The 25,707-nt window shown below is 33.8% G+C and overlaps 1 protein-coding gene, 2 non-coding genes and 1 pseudogene across 3 annotated transcripts; 2 read left to right on the forward strand and 2 right to left on the reverse strand.

Moving 5' to 3' along the window:
* Nucleotides 1-15,394: 15,394 nt before the first annotated feature.
* TRNAA-AGC (transfer RNA alanine (anticodon AGC)) lies at nucleotides 15,395-15,467 on the forward strand. The gene has a single exon. It is a non-coding gene; the product is annotated as a tRNA-Ala (tRNA).
* Nucleotides 15,468-15,615: 148 nt separating this feature from the next.
* On the reverse strand, nucleotides 15,616-17,127 carry LOC140757177 (glutaryl-CoA dehydrogenase, mitochondrial pseudogene; annotated as a pseudogene).
* A 2,942-nt stretch (nucleotides 17,128-20,069) lies between these two features.
* Nucleotides 20,070-20,142, forward strand: TRNAA-AGC (transfer RNA alanine (anticodon AGC)). Its single transcript has one exon. It is a non-coding gene; the product is annotated as a tRNA-Ala (tRNA).
* A 138-nt stretch (nucleotides 20,143-20,280) lies between these two features.
* On the reverse strand, nucleotides 20,281-21,866 carry LOC140757376 (glutaryl-CoA dehydrogenase, mitochondrial). The gene has a single exon (XM_073093041.1). It carries the CDS (start codon nucleotides 21,620-21,622, stop codon nucleotides 20,348-20,350), a length of 1,275 nt encoding a protein of 424 aa, XP_072949142.1. The 5' UTR covers nucleotides 21,623-21,866; the 3' UTR covers nucleotides 20,281-20,347.
* Between the last annotated feature and the right edge of the window lie 3,841 nt (nucleotides 21,867-25,707).

A 25,707-nucleotide genomic window follows, 5' to 3' on the forward strand; every position in this document is an offset into this window, starting at 1 on the left:
ACACGATCACTCCAGATTTCCACTAGAGATATACTCATTGATCCCCAAAAATGATACTATAAATGTTTTTCAGGTTTGATACGAAATATTGAATTCTTTTGTTTTGAAATAGCAGCTAGGTTGATAGGCTGACATGTTGTATCGTTGTTACGTTTTTGGAGCACTTTTGAGTCCTGTCGAATGTAACAACACAATATCATAAATCTTTGTGCGATCGTTAGGTATATATGAAGAAGTATGACAATTTAAAATCAATATGAAATGACTTTGCCTTTTTAAAGAAAGAAACTATGCACCATAAATTCCAACACGAAGATTTTAAACATATCTATCAGAATTTTTAAAAACATCGAAGATACTATACTACTCTACAATTTTCTTTCAGAACAGCCAATTTTCGGTAGTAAAGTACATAAATGGCTTAAACGTTAATCAAAACTAGATAGCAAGATCCGAAGCTCCCTTATCCAATCCAAATGACAAAAGCCAATTAACAAGGTATGGGTGACTGCGATAATGCCTGATAAATTGCGGATGAGATTATGACTTGAAAGACTTTTGAGTTAAAAGAACTTCGGGACAGCCCTTTACTTTGATTTGCTCCTTTGTTCTTGTAATGCCGCCATTAAATTTGTAGATGACTATCTTACAGCCCAGATAATGATACCTCTTCCCAGAATTCCCTCCGTTTTATTGTGAATTGTGAGAAGAGTTATTTAGACTTGGATATTTAAATTGAACGATACCGTTTGTAAAATTTCAGTACCTTTTTATATAGAGCATGATAGCAGTTATTTATGTTACTAGAGTCCCGTCGGCCCAATCCAATATGAAGTTGTACTGTAAATTCCCAAAACTTTATTTCGCAAAAAACGGAGCTTATATGCATTTCGAATATCTAAAGTTAATTTTACATGATATAGAGATAATAAATGAAACTAGATTATTCATATGAACCACGGTATCTTATTTGTCCTATTCTAATTTAAATATTATTTGAATATTATAAAAATATTAGCTAAACACGGCTTAGCTATATATAGATCAGGCCATTTACCATTGATACATTAGAATGATAATGTGAAAACCATAGATATATTCCCTACGTCAGTAGGATAATATATCTATGGTGAAAACACTTTTATACACAAATTCAAATAATGATGAACTCTACATATGTATGTAGAGTTCATTTGGGTTTCATTTTTATTCTATATATACCTATATACATATATTATATAGAATAAAAATGAATTTAAGTTACTTCATAAATTAAAAACATATTTCTAACTACCTACCTCAAAACACAGTTAAGGATCCCAACCTCTTTCCTCTTCCTTTAATGCTCTGTCGAAGTGCTCTATCCTTTGGAGCAGTAAGCGTGCAATCCTGTGAGTGGCCGGCTTACCATAAATAACGTTTAGTAGCAGAGAGGTGTTCAAATTGCTTCCACACGATACCCAGACATGTGGGTTTCGGTATTGATTTTCCAAGAGAATTATTAATGTTCTAGGAAGTAATTCGTTTAAGCTTATAAGAATTGACTATCAAGGCAGCGTCAAAGAGGAAGGTTATTCATTTATTCATTTGGAGACGACTTTGATACAATGATTATTTAGACGATTCGCTGTTTCAATTCAGTATTTATATGATTCTCTTTGTGTATTCTTAGACACTATTAGAATTTTAGACCCTTTCACCATCAACCCATTACTGTCCTACAGCTGGGCACAGGTCTCCACTCAGAATGCGAAGATTTAGGCCATAGTCCACGACGCTGGCCAAGTGTGTAGGTGGACTTTACATACTTTTGAAAACTTTTTTTAGACCCTTTAGCTAGCCGATAAGTGGGTAAACCCCGTTTTTATTCTGTGACAGCCACGGCGTCCCGCCTGGTACAGCCATATCTGTCTGGAAGAGGTTTATGGCTTTGATGTCCAATCTAGCTTTGATGAGGCAAACATCTGAATGAATTTAATCTGTATTCTGGATTTTAATACTTGTATACTCTTACTCGTATTGGTACTTGTCAGCGTAACCACTCAGGGAATCATATGGCAATGAGTATAGAAATCCGTTAAACGTCTATGAGACGCACTTATCGTTAGGTAAACTGCAATATCAACTTCTTTATTCTATGACGTAATTTTCTATTACAAGCTCCAAGCACAAGAAAGAAAAAGGTTAATTAATTTTACGTCAAATATTTTATGGTTAGTTAACTTGTTACAATTTTATGTTCCAGACAGCTATGCTTTACCTTAACTATAAGTTATAACTTATAATAGAAGAAACTTACTAACAAATTATTTTCTTTGTTTTTCATTTTAAGTGTGAAGTATTACAGAAGTGGGTACATATTACTCGTAATTTATGGAATTATCAACTTGGACTCAATGTTCAATTAATTACCTAAAAATATGGGATGCTAACAGACAAATTTACTAACAATATATTATTTATTATTACAAATTACAATATTATTTCCAGAGTACACTTTTTATAAAATTCATTTTGTTTGAGAGAATGTTAAATAAACATATTACTTAGTGTTCAATTAGTTTAACAAAGTAAGAAGTTATTATTAAGAAACATTCTCAAACTCTAAAAAGTGTCAGTTAACCAAGTAGTTTATAATACCTTTAAAAACATGTGCGCGCCTGGGGTTCTTACCCCCCATCCCCCCTGATTAAGATGCTAGATTTCTAACCACTAAGCTATGACTATCACTTTTACTAAGTATAGTAAGATATAACTGATTAATCTTGTCAACATTTATCAACATGAGCAAAATCTGCTAGTCTGAAACGTTAAGAAAGAGGTAACCTTGTCGTTGCTATCTTAAAATAGCCATCAGAAAAGACGGTCTCTATCCCCCATTCTCTTTTCAAGCAAAACACACGTAATGAATAAATAAAAAGCACGGCCACGGGGCCCAAGGGTAACAAGCAAGCTACCCTCGAGACAAAAGCACTTCAGCTAACGATGCGCCCTCGCTGAAAGACGTGGCACACCACTTTTCAGGAGATTAATTTAAGATTTTGAGGAAATAATTGTGTGTGAAAAAAAAATTAGAAATTAAAACAATAATTTATTTGACAGTTATTTTTGTGATAAATAAAGACGGCCTTTGCAACTGTCAGCATACAATGCCAACATTTAATACGCAGAAAGTTCTGGGTTCAATCTTTGATCAAATATGTTATTTTTAGATTCAAGCCATGGGTTTAGGTGTTTGTGTATTTGTTTTACATGTGTTTATGAAACTCGCGTTGCACGAGGCACTGGTAAACGGCTATCTTATATATAAAATTCTCGTGTGGCAATGTTAGTAACCGTACTCCTCCGAAACGGCTTTACCGATTTTCACCAAATTTTATATGCATATTCAGTAGATCTGAGAATCGGCTACTATCTATTTTTCATACCCCTAAGTGATAAGGGTTATTCACCCTTAACATTTTTTTTATTTATATGGCGACAACGTTTGCCGGGTTAGCTAGTTAATGTATAAAACAATATTATTTTGTAATTGATTATGTGCTAAAATCTAATTTTAGCACATAATAAAAAACATTTCTTATCAGATAGCCTGTAAGCACGTTTTTACATCGTATACTAAAACATACGTCCAGTATCAATATTCAGTAGGACAGTAAAACACGTTCTGAATGAGCGCGCCGAGTGCCCGGTAGCCAGATATTGTCGGGTGCTGAACACGAGTGACGCCATCCTGTTCCTGGCGCACGTCCAAGACTATGTTTTCACGCAAACACTATTTTTCTAGCGTTCTGTTTTCTAGTTGTGATAAAAACTTTAAAAAATATAGTTATTTTTTGATTCTCTTAAAGGTGGCAAAACCCGTCGTAGAATGAGTACCTACATACATACATCGTCACCACCTGCACGACTAATTCTAACTCACACAATATTTTGCGTAAATGCCTATCTCCATGAGCAGGAATGTCTTACCAGATAGTCTGCAAGCTCGCTTACGATTGAAAATCGTACTAATACAAAAACGCACGTCCATTGTCAATATCTGTGGTTAATATTCAGTGGGACAGTAAAACACGTTCCGAGCGAGCGCGCCGAGTGCCCGGTAGCCAGATATTGTCGGGCGGTGAACACGAGTGACGCCATCCTGTTCCTGGCGCGCGTCCAAGGCTATGTTTTTATACAAACACCAGTTTTCAGAATTCTGTACACGAAAGATTTTAAATTACTAGAGTGTAATCTATGTAGTTTTTGCAACAACTTTGCTCAGCTCTTATTATTTGGGCACTCTAAACATTATTGAACATGGCTTTCATAGTCGAGCTGTGAATCAAATTTTTACAAAATATAATTCTCGTGTGATTTTTTTAAGGTGGCAAAACTTTTCATAGAATAAGTACATTACATACATACGTCGGAACCACCTCCATCAGCAGGAGTGTCTTACCAGGTAGTCTGCAAGTTCACTTAAGCCTTTATAATCGTACCATTACAAAAACAAACATCCAGAGTCAATAACTGTGGTTAATATTCAGTGGGACAGTAAAACACGTTCCGAGCGAGCGCGCCGAGTGCCCGGTAGCCAGATATTGTCGGGCGGTGAACACGAGTGACGCCATCCTGTTCCTGGCGCGCGTCCAAGGCTATGTTTTCACGCAAACACTAGTTTTTTAGAGTTCTGTAAACCCAAGTTTTTTAAGTAACGTAAGTATGGATTTTTCACTTTTTTTTTTAAATGTTCTTAATGTATTCTATGTCCAATATATTTGCATACTCTTAATATTTTTTAAACAAAACCTTGTATATGGCTTATATTTACTTACTTTCATAATAATACCTTTAAATTCTGTAAGTATAATGGTATTGATTCCGTATATCCACACCGCAAAAATCCATAACTTTATCCGTCAAAAATATTGTTAAACTCTTTCTTATATCAGTTGTTCATCTATTTACATTACTTAAAACATGCTAATCTACATGATTGATAACATTAAATCTCGTTCTAATAAATTATCAATAGCTCACCTTAGTAATATCATACAAGACGGTATGAAACAAATTTCTCATTCTGAAACTGCAACGGAACCCGAGCATATAAATCTTTTAAGTTTTCAACTATTGCCGCACTGGTATCACTTATACGCAAAAACTTTACCAATGTTATCTCATAAGTGAATACTGCACTTTTACAGCAAACTAGACACGTCTGCTGTAAAAATAATAAAATAATTTCTAAGACATAGTTTCTTAGTTATAATTTAAATGGATCCTTTTGCTAGTTTACGTATTGTTTATCGGTATCATCGAAATATTCAGGTTATTGGTTTTATAATCATTGCAGTTAAGTTTTAAAGATAAAACATGAAGAGTCTCCTTTTCAAATATTATATACCACTCTTTTCCTCTTATAAAGACCTAAGTAGTTATTTTTTACTTCTAACTAATGAACGCAATTAGAATTTTAAAAAGATATTGTCTACTTTCAATTTGTTACGAATAAACTTAGAAACGTTCAATTTCGAAATCACGGACAGCATTAAATTTGGGTGTAATTAACTAAAGTAGAGACTGATGTACAAATAAAAAATCCCTCTTGACTTAAAAAAAATAACTTTTTACTTATACCAAATACAGGGAACTTATAACCTTTGCGTTGAAGTCGACGGGTGTCTCCTTAAAGAGGGTGAGGGCACTCCTCTAATGAGGGCAGTATTGATTTACCTCCCTACTTAGCAGGGATTAACCAGGGTTTAAAGTATCCGAAGGATCGGAAGAAATCAGATCATAGAATAATTGTATACATAAATACAGTGTTGAAATGAAAAAGTCACAATAAGGAAAAACATACGGAAATAAGGAAATATTAGATGTACCTGAATATATAAGCAGAAAAATATATTTTATTGATCCAAAATATAATTTATTCCGTGTATTTATATATTGAATTTAGTGAACAAAGTAGCCTACATACCCGAGGAATCTAAAAAAGAAAAAAATGTTTTCAAAAGTATGTGAAGTCCACCAATACGCACTTGGCCAGCCCGGTAGACTATGGCCTAAACCTTCTCATTCAGAGAAGAGACCCCTGGCTGGTTGGACCGTAATGGATTGATGATGATGATGATAATGACTGAACAAAATTGCAAGATTTTTTTACGTTTTACAGACGTAATATAGGAGTAACAGACGAGCATGCAGTCCATCTGATGGTAAGTGGCTACTGCCGCCCATGGACATCCGTAATCAACCCCAGATAGGATTAGATATTCCTACATGAGGTCGGCCACAGATGCGCCGCTACCCCTGAGGACTAAGCTGGAACACCTCGGAAAAGTATGTTTCTCTTACCACACCCTTCAAACCGGAACACAGCAGCGCTTAACCCTGCAGTTATTAGGTAGAAATAGGTGTGGCGGTGGTGCCGCCGGAGTCGAATCACAAAGGGATCTATCACCTTCAAATAAAAAGCAGTCACCGTCACCTATGATAATTTGCAACACCAGAATAGCCGCCAATGCATCATCTTTGAAGAACTCTTTTTGCTCACGATCTTTCTGCTTATTTCTGAAGATCAGCGATTAATAATCGATCCCAGGCATATCTATAGACCGCTGGAGATCTTAAAATTTTCGAAAAATTGTAAATTCTCTTATAGTAGAATTAGCCATCTTATGTCTTTATATTATATTAGCTGACCTGGTAAACTTAGTACCGTCTCAAAATCTATTTATCAAATATACTTCATATAAAATATAGCCTATGTTACTCGTGGATAATGTAGCTATCGAATGGTGAAAGAATTTTTAAATTCGGTCCAGTAGTTTTTGAGCCTATTCATTACAATCAAACAAACAAACAAATTTTCCTCTTTATAATATTAGTGTAGATAATGTGCACAATGAAATACACTAATATACAATAATACTACTAATACTAATAGACAATAATGATCACAACCAGATATTTCGTACCAAATAGCTACAGTACTTACTATTTCTATTTTAAATTTATTTTTTGCATAATTTATTATATCTTCGAGATTAACTATAAAGTATAATGCAAAATTTAATCAAACTCTTATAAGGTTAAAATGAAGTTCTAAATTCCAGTACGAATCCTCATACTTGTAGTTTAATAGCGATTAACTCAAACACTTATATAAAGTGGAGAAAATTAGATACGCTTCTGCAACGCTGATTATAGAGATTCTGTAGGTTCTCGGGGATTTCAACGATTATTTTTATGGTTGGCTTTTATGCTTGTGCTTGTATTTTATGCTTGTAAAATATTTAACGAGCACGCCGTCTGGGTCATATTAATTAGTCATATAGTTGTCATGAGGTCTCATTTAGAACCCTTCATATCTTATATGTATTGAACACTGTATATTTCTTTATCATTAAAACTAGAACAAAGCGATGCTACATACAGCTTCTGCGAAAAATAATCCCTACTATAAGATTCGGTTATTTTACATCCTTTTCGAGTCGGCAAATATTAATCAAAGTTTTAATAAAAATTAACAGCAATCCTTAATCAAAAATCTATTACCTACTATAACACGAAAAATCCTATCTTTGATCACGCAAGAATAATATCTACATGGTAACATAAGATGATTCTGTTATCATGCGTAAATAAGAGTTATTGTATCTGTAAGAATGAAGTTAAGTAATTTATAATACTGATATTATATCAAAATATACGTAAACACACGGATACTAATACAAACACTTGTTGGATTAAGGAAGACGTACAGTGAAGTGTGTTTACATTCTCCTCGCGACAATAATACATTGTTACGAGTACATCAATGCATTTATCGGTCAATGGTTTATCAGTAAATGATATAACTTTGAACGGAAATTACCGAATATAATGGAATTGTAGGTGTAAACAACGCATTATGTAATTGTACTGATTACTTCAGTAGGTTTCAAATAGGACTACTATCCTATTTAAAGTTAGAGATATCTATAGGCTACAGTTAGTACCCACATTTTTTATTATCGGTTTTATACTCTAGAGAAAAAAATGCTTACAAATGAAATAGAACTATTATAAACTTTTAACGTTACGTACGTAACAACGCATCCAAACAGAAAATATAAAATAGTGTTATTTATATACATTTTTCCCCTTAAATCTATGATTAATTTTAATTTAAGATGTCGAAACATTCCACATTAAAAAAAAATTCTAATGCTTTTATAAATTAATCTTATCGAATCAAAGCCTCTTCGTCATCACTAAACATCGGTGAATACATTGACAACAAAATAAAAAATAATAAAATCATTCTATGTAAATGCTCTTATACGCAAACGTTCAGATAACCCCTCTAGGTATAAATAAGTAGACCTAGCACCGCAATTTCCTACCAGTAACATATTCTAACCACTTGAAGCACCTCTTGCGGTCAAAGTGGGTTAAATACGAGACAACCTCATTTGAGGTTACAATTCGTCACCAGAGCACCTAGCATCACAAACGGAGTACCTACTAAAATGTTACTTGTGTCCATCATCAAGCCACTTTGTTCCATTACTATTCCAATGGGCTCGTGTTTCCTCTGCAAGTGAGAAGGATTTAAATAATTTAAGGATATCAAGAAATTTTAGGAAATCTACGCCAGCCGAAAGTGTATTTGTAGTTTTCGTACTTGCAATTCTATTACATTGAGTAATTGTAATAAACTCTTATGAATATAGTGTAGTGTTCCCGACTCAACGTCGGTATAGTAGTATCACTTAAACCCCATTTGGCTCGCTGACGCACCAACACGCCCGTCCTCACCGACGGTCTAGCATGACTTCCCACGCAGTCCGCTCTCATTCCGTGTCGTATGCGCTCGAGACAAACTACCCACAAGGTGATACACTACATACAGAATAGGTCTTCTCACGTTGTTTTGCTTTATTTTTCGAACTTCCTGTTATTAATTTTTTATATAATTTTTCATATAATCATTTTGAAATATTAGATGTATATCTGGAATACCCATCATTCTAATAAGACTGCTTTTCTCATATATCTTAACGTTTATTAGTCGACAAAAGTTTTACTAATTTGTAGATCAAAAGTAGATCATTCATTATTTTTGCACTAGTACCAACTCTAATGATTTCATCTATGAAATCAGAATACATTAGAGTAGGTAGGTAAGTAATTCAACTAAAGTACAGACAAAAACTTAACTAAAACTAAAATTAAACGAACGGGTGTTCAAGTTTCAGTTTTATATTAAAGACGAGCTTTTGCCCGCGGCTTCGCTCGCGTTACGAAGAATTTTCATCCCCTATTTATCCCCTTGGGGGTAGGATGCCTACGTCATAACATCTACCTGCATGCCAAATTTCAGCCCGATCCTTCCAGTGGTTTGGGCTGTGCGCTGATAGATCACTATGTCAGTCAGTTACCTTTGAGTTATATTACAGATTTATTATTATTTTATTACTTTCAAAAATTAATGTCTATAATTTTATTTATATCGAATAAGTAAGCTACTTACAACAATATGATTAGAATTTCTTCCAGTAAACGCAATTTCACATTCCCATTAAAGTTGATTAAGTTGTTGTAGGAATTGCTTTTGAAACAACGTGTATATTCCTGTACTTCAAAGCTGAGAACTCGTATAGAACAAACTTTGTGGAGTACTTCAGTGTTACTACGTGAAAATTTATTGTTTATTTTAATTATCCGAATTGAATTGGGTACAGAGATGTATAGGTTTGAATTAGACATCGAAAATACTCTAAGGTGATAAGAAATGTTAATGTCTGGATTAATATAAATGTATCCGGCAAAAGTAAATATTAGGTCATTGGTTTTGAAGTGTAAATCGGTGGACTTCACTGGCTTAATTAAATTAAAATGATACCGCCTGAAAGAAGAATTTCGTATGTTGCATATGCCTTTGATATTTTGGTCACATATAAACACAAATACACAATCACCCATTTTTCTTCATCAAGTACCCCTGGACCCCCCATCAAACCCTGGACTTTCCAAGTCTACACTCCATTAGACATCACTACACAATAAAATACAAACGAAAATATTATTTAATTTGTAAAAGCCAGAACAATAGCTACTTAGCTATGGGTAAAATGAAACAAACAGCCATTTTAGAAGGCTTAGTTCTGTGGTGAAATGCTAATACCTCCTAAACGTACTGTAGGTGGCTGAATTTAAATTGTTTGCAATCTGAATTCACTGTGGTTTAAACTTAATTTCTTGGAGTAAAATAGATTTATAGTGCTTTTATTTAAAACAACTTTAAATTCGTCTGGTTTTTCGGTAAAATACTTTGAAATATTACAAGTAATTCATAGTCTATTAGAAAACACCTTATGTCTTGTCTGACCGTAAGAAAGTCATATTATTCTGAGACTGTAGCCATTAATATACTCCTATTTATTAATGAATAAACATATTCAGGCGTTAAGAAAACAAAATATGTGTTTTTAATGATCTACGTACAATGCTCTATGAGCAGGATGTAGAAAAAGTTAATAACACAGTTTCAGCTACTTGCAAATTCGCATAGAGAAAAAGTATTATAAGTATGTTTTTAAAGAATTAGACAGCCCGCATACCGATGTAACACGCAGTGGGTTCCGGATGCGATCCCGGTATAGAAAAAAAAACTCAGTGACTACATGAGTATAAAAAACTTTAATCAAACATTATCATGTGAGTCAATTATCACAGTGAGATATTCAATAAGTAGATGAGAGCAGAGCTAAATAGATAACCTACTTAAAAGAAAAATATATCTGTAATAACCAAGACCAATTAATCTAGTAGTCCCCGACATCAAACAAAAAGAACATTTAAATTCCCACTAGCATAACGTACAATCCCAAAGAGCACCCAGTTTTAAACTGAAATCGGGCTACTTTAAGTATTAATTGCTTTTCGTAGCCCATTGTAATTCAGATTTGGCGAGGGAGATGCAAATTACCTAAACTATCCAACTGTTCCACTTTTCTAACTGGAATGTGAAAAGTTTCGTGAAAAATAACCGGCAAATAGAAGTGTTCCCGTGGCCTGCTGTCATCTTGTGTAATACGTTGACGTCATACGTCGTGTACGTCATGTAAATTTAATTTTATTTGGTTATTTATTCAACAGTTTTAATTGTTTGTATTCAAAATAGGATCGAGAGGCCGTGTTTCTTAACCACTAGGCTATCACTGCCTAGTAGTTGAGAAACTCAGCGGAGAAATAGGTGTAATGGTATCTCCCCAAATTTAAAATTTCATCTGTTACATTTTATCAAGTTAGTAACCTGTTATCAAACTAACTCCTCACGAACATAATAATTGCGCTTAAGCACATAATTTTGAAACTCTGATGTATTGGGACTTGAACCTCGGATTCCACGATGCCGAGTTTTTAACCACTACACTGCTTACTTGGCGGCTAATACGCTACACGTATAAAATAAAGGCATAGTAACAAAGTCAATTTCTCATTGATTCTTTATCATTCAGAAGTTTCAGTAATAAAGCAGAGGATTTGTGCTAGTGCACCGAACTCTCTATGGCGGCACCTCTCCAAATGGGTATATTATTGCAAACAACACACCTTATCTCCATTTAGTAGCAAAATGACACATACGTATGTTACCTAATGGGTATTAGAACATACATCACTTAATTGTGATATACAACTGCTGAATTATAGACTTTGGACTTCGGTTTTACTAATGGTCATAGTTTGGTGGATTTTCAAAATGTCATCCTTAAAATGTGTGTCTGAATTAGCTTTAGCATTATATTTAGTTGTTGTCACCACAATTACTCTTATAATTTAGACAAATCTAACGACACCTCAAATGTTAAAAACATGTTTGGGCTGTTCACAACCATAATCCATATATATGTACATACGTTCGAAAACCCATACTCTCCGGGTAATCCCCTTCCTCAGTTACAGTATTGTTTTATTATTACGGATTTGCAGCCAAAGTTAACTTAAATATCACTCTGTTAGAAGAAGAAATAGAGATAACACTCATAATATAGAAGGAACGAAATAAAATTAATAATAATATGTTATCCATAGATATTAATGATTCATTTTGTTTAATGTATTCACAGGTGTTCGTATCCGTAACGAATGTAATGGAAAATGCAGACAAATTTCAGGCACAAAATCACCAAAACCGTTGCAAATATTTTACGACAAAATTCTAGTCCAAAGAAATTTTTACCTTCAGTATTTTTTGTAACATTCAAGCGCAACCTTTACGCTTAGTATGAGTTTTTACAAAAATGCCTGTCTTGGTAGGTATTTGTTTACGTATTTGCCCATATATTAACAATCAGTGCCCCTAGCGGATTTTATCAGAAATACGTAAACAAATACAAAAACTGTCACTTTTATAAAAACATAAAAACTCATACTAAGGGTACTGATGTTAAGTCAAGTCGGCTTTGTACCTGAAACCAATTACTGATGCTTTGCCACTTATGAGGTCTGAAATAATCGCCTAATAGCTAAATCGGCCAGCATTAGTGTTGTATAAATAAGGTATTGGCCGCACTCTCTGGAAAGTGTCATTACTCTCAGTTATAATTTGAATATAATAAAATTGTTTGAAATATTTTTCTCAATAATATAACAATTAGGTTCTAGTTTGATATGGAGCTGATGACATATTTCCATATGATTCCATTCCATATCATTCCATGGAAGGCAGTGACGTCTCACCATCAAATGGAATGCATGATGTTTGTTTTTCTCCAATCTTATGAAAAATGCAATTATAAATATCAAAGTGCACTGTAGCAGAACAATCAAAGATGTGAAGCAGAGTAATTAATCGAAGGTGGTAGAACCTTCTGTGGTTCGACTCCGGCGGGATCAACGCAACACCTACTTCTGCCTAACAGTAGTGTTAACCTGTATTCAGATTTTAAAGGCTTGGTAAAGGAGACTCCTCATTCGAGGCTTTCCTACTTAGTCCTCAAGTAGTCCTTAGTAGCAACGTATCTGTTGCCAACCTCACGTAGGAGTCTAATCCTATCTGAGGTTAATTACAGAGGTCAATGGACGGCAGTAGCCATTTACCATCATGTGGACTACATGCTCGTCTGCTACTCCTATATTATAAGAAAAATAATACACTATAGCAGAGCATCTCAACGCTAGTATAATTCATTAGCGAATCATTATGTGAAAGGTTCATAGTGCTCGCAACGTCGATATTGTACGCACTATCATTTCACTAATTAACCCCATGTTCCATTAGCTTTGATTACTGCATTATGTCTTACTTTCATTGCCAGTAATTAGGATTCAATAGTTTTGATTAAATTATTAATTAATATATTTCGCTTAAACACGAAACATAAAAATAAGATCGCTTCAAAATGAATTTGAATTAAATTAATTTCTAAAAGTAGGTTCTTATTTAGGTAACAATATTCACTCTTTTTAATTAATCTGACTAAAAAATTATAAACAGAGAGACTTACAACTACTAACTACTTCGTAGACTTATAAACTTGGTATAATCTATTATAATAGTATTTATTTCATGATATTGATAACATTAAACACGTGCGCTGCGCAATCCACTTCTTTCAAGTGAACTTCAAATTCTATCATAGATCCTACAATACTTATAAATACGAGTATATTAGATCACCCCATGCATCTAACGACATCTTTCTTACAAATCCTTAACACTAGAATAGAGAGTAGTAGTGTAGTACACTTTTCTGCGTCCAGTCTATTGCTACTATATAGTTGAATGTCTTTGTTTAAGTATATAGTGCGAGTTGACTTCTAGAGATACATAAGGTGTTCTTATACTCATGCAGCAATCAAGGGTCCACATAACCCTAAAACAACTTCCATCTAAAATTTACAAAACAATAATAAGTATATTCTAAATTAAGAAAAGCGTCTCAGCGTGTTACCACGTTATTAAAATAAATATGCCAACGGGCTGCGAGATTGCGGTTTGTTATAGCAGGCGTTTGTTTCGTTTGTCGCGAGAACAAAATTGTTTTTGTTTCATAAAGGGGATTAAATACGCTTGCCTTACTCGGAGTAAACAGTCGAGGAGGAATGCATAATATTCATAATAATAGGTGTAATATAAATGTATGTAACGTACTTTATTATTTGTAACATTTTGTTGTTGTTGATTTGCGTAATTATCGTGATGACGTATCATGATATGTTACAACTTTGTCAAGTACCTATTCTATCTTATTTACATATAATTAAGTACCTACTATGTGCTTAAGAAATCTTAACATATATTTAAAAAATATGTTGCTCTGTTTAATATTATTTATTTCAGTTTTTAATGCGTTGAGATCCAAAAATTACAAAAATAACGTTGAATTAATCCTATTGAATGTTATTTATCACTTTTTCCTCAAAAATATACTAGACATATATTTCCATAAAATATTAAAACATTACCTGAAGTATTTAGGTATCAACGAAATTACATGAAAATAAATCTTAAGCCTTGAATATACGAAAGATTAAAACCAGTTGATTACACAATAAGACGTAACATGTCATAACTCTGTGAAATTGTTCACGTAGAAGTAGGTACTGATAAATTTTTCCATCAATATTTGGTTACATATCTACATAGATATATACACAATTCATTTTGACGTGACACCGTCTTAAATTAGGTTGCGGCTGGGAGTCACTTATGAAAAAGTGTAACGCCCGGTAACGTTACGATGAGTCACCGAACGAGAGAGAGGCCCGCCGAATGCCTTGCGTCTCTCTCCCACTCAACTATGATCGGTCTGCCGCGCGCGCAGCACTAGAGACTAAACAAAATATATTTCTATAGTTAAAATTTGTGCAATTCTTATTTTCATTCAATTCCTTGTTCCTATTGTGCAATTTAATTATATTCATATCAATAAATATTCTACCGAGAAAAAGACGTTGTCACGTAAAATCTTCGCCCGTAAAACCGACTTTACAGGCAACCATTTTTATTCATAAGTTTTAGTATAAGAAACTTTTTTGCAATGTTTCTAATTTCATAACTATGAAACCATCGCCTTGCCTATTTATGCGTCATCTATGTAGTGCTGTTGCGTTTTACTTTTAAGGGCAAATTTTAAAGGTTTATTTTCCCTTTGGATACCTTCATTTACAAATATTATAAAGTACCTACTCAAATTAGTCTTGTTTTATGATATTATAGTTACAATTATTGCTCTACTTGCAATTGATTACACAACTATATATATGATCAAAGATCTAGGTGAAAGACCTATAAAATAGGTGGATTTCTAAACCTAGACTTTTATTACGTAAGTAATTCATAATACCCTTTCCATTTGTTACTAAAAAAATAGACGACAGGTCAATATTTTCGACTGGTTTTATATCAGGGGGCGTAGCTCAGATGGTAGAGCGCTCGCTTAGCATGCGAGAGGTACCGGGATCGATACCCGGCGCCTCCAAATTTTTTACACATGTTTTCACAAGGTTTTTTTATTTACTTTTTTTAACCAAATTATTTGCAATCAAGGTTTTATTAGGTACCAAAGTATAATTAACAATAACTAACAAAATAAATAAACATTTAATTTTTCATTTCAAGTACTTTATTTTATTAACGAAATGCTTGAATTCCAGTAATAGCTTTGCCCAATATCAGCGAATGTATGTCATGAGTCCCTTCGTAAGTACTTATAGACTCCAAGTTCAGTACATGTCTGATGATATGATACTCATCAGATATTCCATTACCTCCTAGCATATCTCTTGCCGTGCGCGCTATACTAAGAGCTTTTTCACAATTATTTTTCTTTAGAATAGATATCATCTCTGGTGTAACTAAATCCTCGTCTTTAAGCCGGCCGATATGTATACACGCCAGATATCCAAGAGATAATTCTGTAGCCATGTCAGCCAACTTCTTCTGAATGAGCTGATAAGATGCAAGTGGTCTTCCAAACTGTGTTCTATCCAACGTGTACTGTCGGGCGATTCGATAACATGCCTCGGCGGCACCGAGGGCACCACAGGCAGTCCCATAGCGAGCATTATGAAGGTATCCAAACGGCCCTCTTAGTTTTGCAACTTTTGGTAGTATATTTTCTTCAGGCACAACCACTTTATCAAGTATTACCATGCCGAATGATCCTGCTCGTAGAGAAAAGTTGTCTTTCAATGGAGGCGTATCTAAACCTTTTCTTACTTTAGCTTTCTCAACAATAAACCCACCTAATTTACCATCTTCTGTCTTTGCCCATATAAGCAAAACGTCCGCGATAGGTGAACATCCTATCCACGTTTTAGTACCTGAGAGTATATATGTTTTCGTTTGAGAGTCGTATTTTGCTGTGGATTCTAATCCGCCTGCATCACTGCCAAAATTAGGCTCGGATAAAGCAAAACATCCAATTAATTCTCCTTTAGCCATTTTTGGCAAATACTTCTGTTTTTGTTCCTCAGAACCATACATATTAATGGACCCCATCGCTAAATCCTGTATAGTAAAAACTGACCTATAAGCAGAATCCACAGCTTCTAGTTCTCTAGCGATTAATCCATATGTAACACTTGACACTCCAGCAGAGCCGTAGCCTTTAATACTGCATCCAAGAAGACCTAATGCTCCCATTTCGTTGTAAATTTTGCGATCAAACACTTCCTTTCTGTTTGCTTCTACTATTTTCGGTAATAAGCGCTCGTTACAGTAAACGTTTATAGAATCCCGGATAGCTTTTTCATCGTCACGTAACAGTCTATCAAAATTCAAAGGATCTTCCCAATTAAATTTCACTTGAACGTTATTCAAACTTGTTGTACACAGCATTCTCGAATTAACACAATTAGAGAGTAAAGAATAAACTCTCGAAAATTTACCACTTATAACAGCCATTGTATATCACTATATTTTTTGAATTGAATAAAAACACATTCGTTTAAACATTTACAATCAGTAAAGGTTATAAAAAGTTATCGATGGTTTTATCTTTTTAGCGCTATCTTTTGTAAACGCAGTTCAATGAACTAGATAATATAGGCATTTAATGACCAAAAATCTACTTCAAAACTGTATTATCTTAATTTGACGGAATAATAAAAACTAACCTAAATACTGAGCTAATAACAACAACGCAAACTATACTGATCGGATTTTCGTTTACTCGACGCTATGTTCATTACGTAAGCTTAGCATACTTGTGAATATCTAATACGATGTGTTTGAAATGTATGTGTTTGAGTAACTTATTCGCTCGCGTTCAGTTATACAAATTAGGTTCAATTTATCTATAATTGCTTATGGCATAAATAATGTAGATATCAGATATCATAGATTAATTGATGTAAATGATTTCGGTATTGAGCACATGATTAAGTTTAACCTTGAATTTAGGAAAGTATGTATAAGTATTTAATATGTATTAGAAATTAAATTATAAGTAAATTTGAAACGTAATAACTACTGATAATATTTGTTTATCGCTATTTATGTACTAATATTTTGAGATGAGATCAAACGTCCTAACCTGAAATATTTTGTTAGATATATTAAACTTATTATCTCAAATTAGTAATTGTTTTACGTCCTTTACTATTTTGAAATTGTTTTCTACAAAAATTTAAAATTTGATATTTCTGCCTACTACTACTAAAATTGTCAAATTACTTATTATTAATTTTGATGTTTCGTAGGCAAAACATTAACATACGAGTACATTGCTTGATGCTTCTCTAATCCCTACACTAAATGTACATCTTGTACAATATTATACATATGTAAAGGTACTTACGTCTCCTGATATAAACAATAAACATATCATTCCACGCAATATACATGTTACATTTTCTGTTATCCTCATCTCTATTGAGGACAATTTCCATGCGGAAACTAAAAGAGCTTATTATATACCCCATAAACAATAAGGGTATCATTCGTGCACGTAAAGTGATATTTTAGTACGAATAGTGTGATGATATTCCTCATTTCATACTATGTAAGCATGTAAGATTTCGTATTCAAGTTCATATTTATTAAGAAAATAGGCTTTAAAGTGCTAGTGCTTTTAAGTTGCTTAAATACTGTTCAAGCGAATCGGATCTTTAGTGTTCATCGTTAGATTCAGTTTACTTTTCTTCTTGGTCTTAATAGGTCATGATTCTACAAAAAAAAGTATTAAAAGGCGCATTTCTTCCATATTGAATTAAATCTTCTAATGAAAGTAAAAGCTCGAATTTGGCTGGTATGTAATATTTTCTACTGCACTTCATTTATAAAAAATATTGTTATTTAAATACCCACACACGAAATGTTGTTAATATTTTTTGTCATAATATGTATTTAATAAAAAGAAGAAAGATATATGAAGTCTGCTATCCCAGAGGAATAGGCTGAAACGCTTTATTTTAATTTTATTTATCAAACAAGTTTTCCCACAGCAAGAGATTTCTCATTATGGCGAACCTAGTATACAGTTATTTTATATAAATAATCTTATAAAAATATAAAATAATATAAAGTAAATAGCTAATTGTGATTTATATTATACATTACTTAATTAACAATACCAAAGCAAATACAACTAGATACTCGTGTGTTTGGTACACACGTGCATGGTACACACGAGTTATAATATTTGGTATACAAGATAATGTTAGATACCTTAACAATTTTAACTTTTAACAAATATACGAATAAGTAAATATAGCAAATGAATTCTAAGTCCATATAAATAACGACATGACTTATCATGGTACATATATAAGTACATAAGTACCTACCTCAGTTACTGGAAATTTTGTTTTATCTTTATCTAGTGTTGCTAACCATTTTAGGCAACAATATTTACGGAAAACGATAGAATATAAATGTAATCGGTATAATCCTTCTGAAGCAGCCTAACACCTATGAAACAATAAACACTTGATAAGTGATAAAGGGATATAGGGTGGACATCACCATACTTCTCTATAGAGGAAGTAATATTTGTGTAATTACAGCAACTCTTATCAATAACATATAACCGAACCATAAGGAAAATATAAAAAATATACTAGTACATTTTCCTTTTTTCTCTATAAGAAATCATTATTTAGTCTAGTAGATTGTAATTGCTTTGTTTCCTAGTAGCATTTTTTTTATAATATTAGAGTAGCAGACGAACTTGCAGTCCACCTAACTTAACTTAGCTGGAACGCCTCGGAAACGTCTGTCTCCCTTACCACACGCTTCAAAACGGAACACAGCAGCGCCTAACCCTGCTGTTATTAGGCCGAAATAGGTGTGGCGGTGGTGCCGCCGGAGTCGAACCACAACGGGTTCTACTACCTTCAGTTTACCTACCATTACCTACCTACCAAATTCTTACGTAAGTTAGCATAAAATTATAAACCTAAGCACAGCAAAATGTATGATATGCTCTACACTCAAAGCCCGAAACGCCCGTAATTATTAATCAATCTATCCAATGTTTTGCGTATCAAAGATCGACATTTGACAATTACTCGATGCTAGGAATATACTTTTGATCGTTGGTAGGAAAATGGATGGATTGAGTTTTCATAACGGATTAAGATTATAGTATCCAATCGATATACATATGTAATCGAAATCTTGCTCATTCTGCAGCAATAATCATGAAGCATTAGATAGTATAGTATTAAATTATACTGATAAAAATGATGATGATGGCCTCGTCATCATGTCCGATGGTGGCAATTCTCTATAAACATAAAATCGAGCTAGTTTTTCACGAAAAGCTATCGAAAAAAGTAAATTTGGGTGTGCAAATTCATCTTCCAGAGTTTCTTACAAAACATTTCTATATATTTATCTTTAGGTATTACCTGTGTAGAATAATAAAACTATAATAATAAAGACCAAGCACAGAACAGTATCTGGTATGCACTACAATACATAAAATATGTATACCGTATAATCGAAATCAACTCGTTCAAAATTAATAGCGACTGGCCCTTTAGTGATCGAAGGACTGGCCATGAAAATGCAATATATATTTTTATTTTCTGTGTCGAATACTTTTGGATAGACATTTTCAAATTTCAACTCACGAGGGGGCGTAGCTCAGATGGTAGAGCGCTCGCTTAGCATGCGAGAGGTACCGGGATCGATACCCGGCGCCTCCAATACTCTATTTGCTTTTATTTTATAATTTTAACATTTTAAACATAATTTTAATATTCTAAATCTTCACAAGATTTTGCAATCTTGAATAATGGTGTCAAAGATAAATGAAAGTTAATTAACTTAATAAAACAAACATGTATAATCTAAAATATATAATTCATTTATTAAAAGCATTTTTTCATATCAGACTATAGATTAAAATTATTAAAATGCTGGAATGCCAGTAATGCCTTTTCCAAGTATAAGAGCATGAACGTCGTGTGTGCCTTCATACGTATTCACTGCTTCTAAATTCATAACATGTCTAATTACGTGATACTCATCAGATATTCCATTACCACCTAGCATATCTCTCGCGACTCTTGCTATTTCTAACGCCTTCCCACAATTATTCCTCTTAATCATAGAAACCATTTCTGGAGTTGCTAAGCCTTGGTCTTTCAACCGACCCACTTGTACGCAAGCTTGAAATCCGAGAGCTATTTCTGTTAACATGTCCGCCAGTTTCTTCTGAATGAGCTGGTAAGAAGCGAGCGGCCTTCCGAATTGTGTCCTATCTAATGTGTACTGTCGAGCAATTCGCAAACATGTTTCGGCGGATCCGAGAGCGCCCCAAGCGATCCCATACCGAGCGTTATTGAGACATCCGAAAGGACCCCTCATGCCTACAACGTTCGGCAATAAATTCTCCTCCGGTATAACCACTTCATCGAGCAATATCATGCCTGTTTCCGATGCTCGCAAAGAAAATTTACCATGGATTTTAGGCGTATCTAAACCTTTATTTACTTGCGCTCTCTCAACAATGAAGCCTCGTACTTTATTGTCTTCAGTTCTTGCCCATATTATTAGAATGTCTGCAATCGGTGCATTTGTGATCCAAGTCTTGGAGCCCGAAAGCACGTATGTCTTTGTTTTAGCATCGTACTTTGCTTTCGTTACTAAGTTTCCAGCATCGCTACCATAATTGGGTTCTGTTAGACCAAAACATCCTACTAATTCACCTTTTGCCATTCTCGGCAAGTATTTTTGTTTTTGTTCCTCCGAACCATACATATAAATGGATCCCATAGCCAAACTACTTTGCACACTCATTGCTGATCTATAAGCCGAATCTAATCCGTCTAGTTCCCTTGTAATCAGTCCATAAGTAATACTCGAGACTCCAGCACAGCCGTAACCCTTAATCGTGCATCCAAGGACACCTAACTCACCCATTTCTTGGTAAATTTTACGGTCAAACACTTCATTTCTGTTTGCTTCCACTATCCGCGGTAATAGTTTCTCGTTACAATAAACTTTCAATGAGTCCCGGATCGCCTTTTCATCGTCCTGTAATTGTCTATCTAAATTCAAAGGGTCCTCCCAGTTAAACTGTACTTTAGAGTTGTTTGAACATGTTGTTGACAATAGTCTTAAATTACTGTAGTTACAGAGGAGAGAATATGCTCGTGAAAATTTAGTAAGCGGCACTGCCATTTTAATAACAAAATACTTCCCGTGTTACTTGTTAAAAGTCAATTGTTTAGAAGTTTTATAACTTGGTTGATAGTCTTTTATTCACAAGCAACGTAAATTAGGTCTAAACACTAAATGCAAACTCTATTAAACATTATTATCACACGTTTTCACTTGTTGAATATTGGAATTGCTATTTTCCAGCGTAAATAACCTCGCCAGTGACCTAATGACAGCCGACTGTCTTAAAATAGCCACCGAACTGGATCCGCGGCTATGTTCACTCTGTCAACACCGTGACGTGTAGAACGCGTTATTCGCGTGTGTGGGTGTGTTATCGGCATTGTTTGTGTCATATTTGAGTTGATAATATTCTTAACTTACACTTTTGTAAATAGGACTCAAAGACGCGTGCGTTATATAAGAGTTGTTTATCTACCAAAGAACGCCCGATAAATTACTGATAACAGCTGTTTGGTAGTGCTTTAAATTAAATCGTGTATCAGCATATATTTTATCAGGAATGGCAAATCTTGTAAAACATTGCTGCGTATATTTAAAAAGTGATTTTACCTTTTAAAATAAGCTTGTGTGATTTAATTATATTATGTAAACGTAGATGAAGGAAAACAATGTAAAACTAACAAGGTAGTGGGTTCGGTTCTCGGCTAGGAAGACATGTAAATCGCGTATTTATACGTGTCTTAAAACTAAGTCTTTATTTATTCATGCTGGGTAGTCCATCGCAGAAGTTAGAAAATGTTACAATCGTAATTGAGTGTGAAATAAAATAGTGCCTATATTAAGTAATGCAATATTAGATGTATTATTTCTTAGATAAGTATTATTTTGTCGTTACGCCGAATATAATCTTATCCTTATCGCATTATTATTTTATATGGTGTTGCGTCTGATAAAAAATAAAATAATTGATGTATTTATCATTTTTAATTACCTTTAATCTTTTAACTTTATACATCAAATTCTCTATGTAGTTGACTGCCTTGACTGATAGAGAAACGGTTAACTTTAACGATTCTTCCAATTTGGATTAAACTTTGCATTCAGATAGGTAATGGTTTAGTAGATAAGTGCTAAAACACATGGATACAAAAATATATCAACATAACTTTAATAAGTAAGCCTATATTAATAGCATTATTGAATTTATTTTTTGTATGATTAATTTATCTCCATTAAGGAAACTTTTATACAAAAGTAAACCTCAACAACCAAAACATATGATATAAAAATTAATAATTTCCCTGTAAAGAATTGAACCCGGTACTTAAGCAGCGTTTCTACCAACAGGCAGATAATCACACAAAAATAAAAAAAAATCGTAACAAGATCACTGTTAGACAAAGAAATGAAAAAATCGAATATAAACCACCCTTATTATGCGAATGGGTTAAAACCACCAGCAGTCGGGCGAAATTTCTGAATTGCCAACTACAAAAACATCGAGAAAAAGTTTAATTCGTTGCAAAAATTCCCTGAAAGTTATTTGAGTACGGGACATCGTTAAAAACTGCTTACATTCTACTGTAGTGCAGTTGTTGCATAGTTTTCTTTAGGTTTTTGAAGTTACTCTCCTTTAGGCGCGTTGGGGAATAAAATGAAATTTTAACGTAGTCGGTACATGAAAATTCGACAACCCGCATGGCAAAGTGGTAATGCTAAACCGGTCTGACAAACAGAGGGATTTTGGATTCGATCCCCGGCCAAATATGTCTATAATTTCAATTTGCAATATTGTACGCAATAGGTACCTACCTATTTTTAGGTTTATTTCTAATAAATATATATTTTTAGTTACGAACGAGCACAGGCGCCTAACACAGACATTATCTATACTAATATTATAAAGAGGAAAATTTTGTTTGTTTGTTTGATTGTAATGAATAGGCTCAAAAACTACTGGACCGATTTTAAAAATTCTTTCACCATTCGAAAGCTACATTATCCAAGAGTAACAGAGGCTATATTTTATATGAAATATATTTGATAGATTGATTTTGAGGCGGTACAAAGTTTGCCGGGTTAGCTAGTGCTTAATAAGATGGCTCAAAACAAATTCTTTAGATGCACCTAAAACTATTTAATGAGTATTGGTATTTAAAACTTCTTTATACTCAACAAGGCACGTATGTAACGTAATTAATTCTATTATCATTAGGTCATTATTTATCATTAACTTAACCTCTTAGTTGTCTAAAGTCTCTAAAAGTATATTTGTCTAAGTTGGTATGCCAAGCCTAGGGCGTTTTTTTTTCTGTCATGTGAGGGTGGGGCGTTTACAACCCCTTCTTTGCCAATCCCTTTCTTTGCCAATTTTCATTGTAGCTAGAACAACTTTTCGTAAATAAATTCATTTCAACATTTTAAAAAGTAACATATTTCTTTAAACACGTACATTTTCATGGCTGTAGTAAGATTAGCGTCAACAGAGGCGGAAGACGGGAAAATTACACGTCGCACTCAAAATTTTGTATTACACAACGGGCAGAAGAAAAACCTCCAAAAAATATCACGAACCATCCGTAAACAGACAGTCCTCTTTAGGTACTTTCGTCACTAAAAACTAAAGAAGAATTTTATATTCAATGTTCGTCACGCATTTTATTTAAAAAAAAACTATATTATGCTTAGTTTTACTGTAACCAAAAACGAAAATTAAAAAAAGAAGGCACCTAAATACATACAATAAATTGTTTATTGTATTAAGGAGCAAAATAGTGCTCTAATTATAGCCGAGCAAACACTGTGCCGTGTTTTATTTTAAAGCAAGCAATTCTATGCGCTTTTGATCCTTCTACATAATTTTTACAAATATTTATAAGTTTTAAAATGTTGTATAAGTTTAAAATTAAGCTACAAATTTATATAATTGCAACTAGCAGAACCCGCGGCTTCGCCCGCGTTAAAATATATGATATGACATACAAATAACTGTAATTGTAAATTTGTACTTTAACAATTTTAACGCTATACTTTATCGTTAAAATTGTTAAAGGGTTCATTAATATTTCATTAATGAAAGCTTCTTTTTCGTCACTGTGTACCTAAATTGGTCAAGCTTTCTTCAGAAACATACACTAAAACTCTAATTAGTGGACTGTAATGAAACTTTCTTTAAAACATAAGTTTCATGTAGGATACACTAATTACAATTTGCACTATTCCATAGGAACCGTCCATGTTTTATGGGACCTTTCATACAGTGGTTCTATCCAGGGTCTCTGGCTGGGCGGTTAGAGCTCCCTTTCTTGCCGCTCGCAACTCCAGAAGTCCCCCTTTAGTCTCGTACGACAGGTCCCCTGCCTGTAGTACTGTAGCCCTGTTCTAGCCAAAAATTTTAATCCAAGGTCTATGTGTCTACCACATCACCATCACTAATCCACGTATAACCACAACCATACCCCACGGCAGGACAAAATGTTGGCACGCAGTGTGTCCAAAGTAGTTGCGATGTACCTAATTGGTATACCAAAATGTAGGCCCATTTGAATAAACTTATGCATTATCATAAATGAAAATTGCACCCGTCCACGTTGTCGTGTATTTGTTATATGTATGTATAAAGATTCCTGTATACATACATATAACACTTCTTTTACCTCCTTAGTAGAATTTCAAAAACATTCCTATGTACATATGCATCAATAAATACTTTATCAGCAAATTTCTGAAAGCTAATATTCAACACCAGTGGTCGGCAACCCGACACTCACGGGTGGTGTGTGGCCCGCGACTTTCCCTTGTGGCCCGCGGGTCTTCACGTTGCTAATAATTGGCCAAATGCAAGTCAATCCCGCACCTGGAGGGTTCCGTACAACCAAAATATTCATTTTTTTATTTCTAGTGTTTAATATTGCAGCAGCCATTAAAGTAAACACATTGTGAAACTTTAAACTGTCTACCTCTAACGGTTCAAAAGTTAGTTGGATAAATATCGAATAGCAGTTTGTTGTATGGGGACTCCTTTTTGTTTTCAACTTTTTTTATTTTAAGTACTTGTTGTTATAGCGGCTACCGTTATGCATCCTCTGTAAGAATTTCAAATGTCTACCTATTACGGTTCCAGAGATAGAGCTCTGTGACAC

Source organism: Epargyreus clarus, unplaced genomic scaffold (assembly GCF_041222505.1).
Source record: "Epargyreus clarus isolate Ecla_fem2 unplaced genomic scaffold, WU_Ecla_fem_2.2 ptg000004l, whole genome shotgun sequence".
NCBI classification, from domain to species: domain Eukaryota; kingdom Metazoa; phylum Arthropoda; class Insecta; order Lepidoptera; family Hesperiidae; genus Epargyreus; species Epargyreus clarus.